Below are 6,047 nucleotides of genomic sequence, written 5' to 3'. Positions count from 1 at the left end.
CGTAAAATTCCACTTCTTGCGTATGCATGAATTCATACATAAAACAACGAAGTTCAATTTCTCTCCTTTTGCTCACTTCCCTCATATTTATGCAAAACATTAGAACTTCTCTTCTTACATACAAAGTCGTGATTTCAAACTCCTAGCAACTTGTTTACATCTAGTTTTTTTTCTTTTTCGCCCTACTTCAATGGGTTTAGCTTCCAAATTTTCTTCTTCCGAGCTATGGAAACCCACTTCATCCTTCAAAGTCTAAAAATACCTCTCATTAAGGACTACTATCTTCTTTAAAGCCCATACAACATTTTGCTTTTCTTCCTTGAATTGCTGAATAAAGGCATATTCCTTCTTTTAAAGTCAGCATATAATAGCTCTCATTCTTCTATACTTAGCGTCTAATGATGCAATTTCTTCTTTGTGATAGACATATGCCATCTCTCATAATTCCTTCCTCCGACATAACTCTCGCATCGCTTGCACTTTTTCTATTTCTAGATACAAAATTACTACTCTCGCTCCCCTTATTTCCTTTTCGACTGCTATCTTTCTTCTTCTAAACTAACATGGAGTTTTTCATCAATAAATTATATTTATGAGAAAAATTCAATAATAATAATTTTTGGGATCCCTACAATTTTGAGATCTCATGGATGTAGTGGTTTTCCTGACAGTTAGTTATGTTTATGAGGTTGTGAATACCTAACATTTAGTTATGGATGTACTAATTCTTGAGAGGCTTCTGACGTGACTCTTGAATTACAAGCTTTTTGGAAGAAAAAAATTATTTTCATCATACATATTAGTTGGGTGGTGTTTTTTTCTACCTTGAAATATTAAAAAAATTAAAAATTAAAAATTTTCACTTTTTGGGATCCACCTAAATACGAGAATGTTTTGCTGATGTGGAAGGGAGATAAGGTAGGAGTTAATGAGAAAGGGGATTTCAAACCGACAAGAAAGATTCAATTTGTAGAGAGTGAAGATAAAACATTCAAAAAGTAAGAGAGAAAGTATGAGAAAAGTCAAAAAGTAAGAGAGAGTATAAGAATATTCCTTTTAAAAAGTGTAACTAGGGAGGTATGACTGATGTGGCAAGGCAAAAAATAGAGGTCAGCATAGCCTTTGTCTCCCTTAAGCCCAACTTTTTAAGCTTTAATCCTTCAAAATTAAGAATCCTTAGGAGGCTCTTTTTGGGTCCAAAAAATTCCTAATGATAAGCATGGTACTCCCAATCACAAAGAATGTATGTCCTTCCTTCTGTCTTTTCAATCAAAATGTTTGCACTTTCTATGTTATTCTCCAATCTCTCTCTTTTTATTGATTTAATATTCTTTCTTGTGTTTTTTCTTTTAGGCAAGCTCCAACCTAAACCTTATGCTCTTATTTTATGTTTTTTTTGGGGTTTTTTTAAAGGTCTTTGATATGAGTTGTCTACTTTTTACTTTTTACATAGAGTGTAATGCTCTATTCTTCTAGTTGGGCATAAATAGAGTATAGAGAGATCTCTTGCATGCATGATCCATGCATATAAGAGATATTTATGCAAATGCATAGAGAGCTCTACCTAATCCATGAGAGCTCTATACAATTTCAACCCTTTTACCTTAAGTATAAAACTCTCTTTGAACTCTCTGTATAAGGTGGACATAAGGTAAACCCTTTATGCATCTACATAGAGGGCTCCACTAAAGGCATGAAAGCTCTCTATGCATTACGTACTCTTACCTTATGCGTAGAGGTCTTTTTGACCCCTATGCATAAGATAAAAACCTTATGCATTTGCATAGAAAGGGCTCTACCAAATGCATGAAAGCTCTCTATGCATTACGTACTCTTACCTTATGCGTAGACATAAGGTAAACCCTTTATGCATCTACATAGAGGGCTCCACTAAAGGCATGAAAGCTCTCTATGCATTACGTACTCTTACCTTATGCGTAGACATAAGGTAAACCCTTTATGCATCTACATAGAGGGCTCCACTAAAGGCATGAGAGCTCTCTATGCATTACGTACTCTTACCTTCTGCGTAGAGGTCTTTCTGACCCCTATGCATAAGATAAAAACCTTAGGCATTTGCATAGAAAGGGCTCTACCAAATGCACGAGCGTTCTATGCATTTATATAAGGACTTAGATTGTGTGCAAAGTCCCCTTTGAGTTCTATGGGTAAGGTAGAGCCCGAATGGATTTGTACAAAGAGCTCTACCATTTGCATGAGATCTCTACCATATGCGTGAGATCTCTTTATACATTTGCAGCAAGGGCTCTTACCTTATATGCATAGGCACTCTTTTTGAACTTTACAAATACGGTAGATCCCTTACGCATTTGTATAGACGGTTCTACCAAATGCATGAGAACTCTGTGCACTTGCATTAGAGCTCTTCCCTTATGCATATAGAGCTCCCTATTTCGAGAGAAACTTAGGCATTGAATGGACAAATGCAAGAAGGTTCTATGCATTTGCATAAGGGCTATATTGTCATATGGATATATTAGCGCTCAATAATTAGAGCTCTTCCCTTATGCATATAGAGCTCCCTATTTCGAGAGAAACTTAGGCATTGAATGGACAAATGCAAGAAGGTTCTATGCATTTGCATAAGGGCTATATTACCATATGGATATATTAGAGCTCAATAATTAAGGAGCATTGTGGATGGAAAAATACGAACATAAACTTTTCGTACACTGATATTTTGAACTCTCTTTATGTTGAGAGCTGAGAAATTATCACTCCCGTGACTCCCGTGACCCGTCTCTCGACTCTCGAGCATGTGTTTGAACCTCCACCTGATAAACTTTTCGTACACTTATATTTTCTCCCGTGACTCCCGTGACCCGTCTCTCGATTCTCGAGCATGTGTTTGAACCGCCAGTTTCTTTTCGTGTTTGTAGGGAGAAAGAATCTCACGAACAGAAGCACATACTTTATACAATCAAATTTACATGCATTTACGACGTGGCCTCAGCTCGATTTGAGGCTCTGCAAGAAGAGAGAAGCGAATAAATTTATTTAGTTGAGTACAATGCGAGTAGGAAAACTAGAGATACAGGCAAAAACTGCCTCAAAATATAGAAACGACCTACACGGGGAGCTATACAACCCCAAGATCATCTCGAAATCCTACATTAATATGTAGAGGCTTCAAGGAGGGTAGAGCCATATAGAGTGTGCACAGAGAGAGCAACACCACAGATATGATTGCATGTTTTTGAGTGTAGGGTGGCGAGGAGGCTGCTTTAGAGGAGGGGCTTGCAAACGACAACGGAGTGGTTGGCGATGTGGAGGCTGAACTGGCCACCCTTCTCGGAGGTGTCGACTTTTGATTGGCCGGGAGGGGGGAGGAGCTGGAATGATTGGACGAGGCGGCCAAGGACGAGAGAGAGGATGGGGATGGCGAGTATGATGCCAGGACAGCTTCTGCGGCCCACACCGAAAGGCAAGAACCGGAAATCATTGCCGGAGGCGTCGATCTTCTCAGGCCCCAAGAACCTCTCCGGTTTGAAGACCTCCGGCTCCTCCCACATGGCTGGGTTGTTTGCCAGATACCATGCATTCACCAGGATTTTGCTCTCCGCTGGTATGTCGTAGCCTCCCAGCTTCGCCTGCTTCAGGTTCATGTGCGGCACCAGCAACGGTATTGCCATGTGAAGCCTCATCGTCTCCTTCACCACTGCGTGTAAGTAGGGCAGCTTGGGCGTGTCTGGCTCTGTCAATGCTACGCCCTTGCCGAGCACCGTGTCCATCTCCTCCCTCAGCTTCTGCTGTATGTCTTGGTTGTTCACTAGCTCCGCGATCCCCCATTCAATGGACCACAGAGTCGTCTCAATAGCTGCACAATCACAAGAAAACTTACGTCGTATTTACTCCACAACGGATCCACCTTGTGTATATAAGAATTTAAGACACAAAAGCTTTGTCAATAGAACTTAGGACCCAAAAGCAAAAGCCTTCTCAATATCGGACCAAAATATTTGCTTGGTATTAATTAATTAGTATCCATAGAGACATAAACGTTGTGTCAAATTGAATACCACCAATCTTCCAGAGATTAAAACATGCCAATTAGGACATGTAAGCTTAACATTTGTCATGCAAAGCAATCTAAGCTGCCGACGTACACAAAACCTTTCCAATTAGGACACACCACCTGATTCATTAGGCCACTTAGGATCCAACCCTTGGGACCCTTAGCAATTAGGACACAAAACCGCACCAGATAGGACACACCGCCTTACCTTATCAATTAGGACACCTCCAGCTGCTGTCCTAACCTCACATATCATGCAAAGCAATCTACACGTGCCACATCTCAATGAGGACATACAACCTTACGCATACGCCACAAATCTTTACCAATTATGACGCCGCCAAGTGTCTTAACCTCTAACTTATCGTTTAGCATTGTCATTTAGATTACCTGCCACGTTAATATTCTCCACTATGTACAGCACGTTGTCTTCGTTGATTTCCCCATTATTCAGCGCATCCAGAATGTGATCGATGGCGCACTTCTCCTCAGAGTTCAAAATGGGCTTCAAGCTCGTCAATTTCCTGCAAGATTAACACGCAATTACGACCCGTCATGAGGTATAAGCGCCCCTAATCAAAATTCTACAAATTAGACAACCACCAAACACAAATTCATGGCATTAACTGCTTGCTACCGCTCAACTATCAATTTCCTGCAAGATTGGCACGCAATTAGGACCCCTCATAAGGTATTAGATCCCCTAATCAAAACCAACCACCAAACCCAAATTAACAAATTAATGGCATCAACTGCTTACTTCCGCTCATCTATGAAGTACTTTTTGAAGAGCTGAAGACGCTCTTCCTTCACCTGTTTGCACAATCCAAGATAACCCTTAAGCAAAGGCCTCAAAATGGGGATGAAATCACCATAATTGTACTCAAAGCTCTGAGCAAGCCTACTCCTCTCCCCATTGAGCTTCTTGAGGTGGTTGAAGATGGGGTCATTCTCTGACTCAAACCGTGTGTTGAACATGATTCGGTACATGTTGTTATACATAAGCAATTGCAATCTTCTTCTGATAACAACACCGGTGGAGGAGGCCTCAGGGCGTGCTTTAAGGTCAGCAATGGCGCGGTTAATTTCATCTTCCCAGTAGATTCTAGATTGCTGGACAACTTTGTTAGTGAAGAAGGGGACAGTCATGATCCTTCTCATCTTTCTCCAATGATCGCCATACACAGTGAACACCATGTCCTGGCCTTCCCCTGTGAAGATGTCAAAGACGACATTGCGAGTGCGGGAGCCAAACTCTACCCCTTGCGTGTGGAGAACCTCCTTTGCAAGGTCCGGAGAGGACACCACCACAAGGTTTCTCTGCCCCATTTTCAAGAGGAAAATGTCCCCATACTTCTTCGCAAGGTCGGAGAGGTTTCTATGGTTGAGATCATCCCCTACTTGCAGCCAATTGCCAAATATGGGAACAGCAAGGGGGCCAGGAGGGAGCTTGAGCTTGGGGCGGGTGAGATGAAAGATGGCGAGAGAGATCAAAACGACTCCCAATAGGGTAAGTAGAATGGATTCAAGAGAAGAAGGGAGCAGAGAGAAGACACCAGCGAGCGCCATAGCCATAGCTTAACCAAATGGCGAAGGGTGACAGGAGACCACCAACCCAAAAGGCTATGCAGAAGCGCGGGTCGAGAAATGAAATGTATGAAGTTATGAGAGGGGTGCTCTTGGCTCTTCTACGTGGGCTTGCACACAAGCTTTGAGTGGGGGAAGGTGGCAAGATGCGTGCTGCAGTGGCCCTTCATTCCACGAGTTCCCATATATATATATATATATATATATATTCACTGTGAATGAGATAGAATATATATTATATATATTCACTATGGCGTCCGGGCACACTTTAATTCCTAGGGCTAGTTGTTTCTTGCCTCCTTGAGGTCTTCGCTTCACACTAAACTTGCCTCTCGCACGTGTCCTGCACCACAGTTACCTAAAAAAAGTACTATTTTCTCCAAAGATTGATTGCTTTTCTTTTTTTTTTGAAAAATATATATAT

The 6,047-nt window shown here is 41.4% G+C and overlaps 1 protein-coding gene across 1 annotated transcript; it reads right to left on the bottom strand.

The window, feature by feature from the left end:
• Positions 1 to 2,994: 2,994 nt before the first annotated feature.
• Positions 2,995 to 5,789, bottom strand: LOC147625053 (trans-cinnamate 4-monooxygenase-like). Its single transcript, XM_086818318.1, has 3 exons — positions 4,797 to 5,789; positions 4,427 to 4,560; positions 2,995 to 3,838 (listed from the first exon to the last, which is right to left on the bottom strand). Exons 1-3 carry the CDS (start codon positions 5,609 to 5,611, stop codon positions 3,246 to 3,248), a joined length of 1,542 nt encoding a protein of 513 aa, XP_086674444.1. The 5' UTR covers positions 5,612 to 5,789; the 3' UTR covers positions 2,995 to 3,245.
• Positions 5,790 to 6,047: the final 258 nt, after the last annotated feature.

The sequence above is a fragment of the Cibotium barometz genome, chromosome 24 (assembly GCF_041138505.1).
Source record: "Cibotium barometz isolate CiBa-2024 chromosome 24, ASM4113850v1, whole genome shotgun sequence".
Taxonomy (NCBI): Eukaryota; Viridiplantae; Streptophyta; class Polypodiopsida; order Cyatheales; family Cibotiaceae; genus Cibotium; species Cibotium barometz.
Note: the sequence above shows the minus strand (reverse complement) of the source record. Positions and strands in the feature narration are given on the sequence as shown.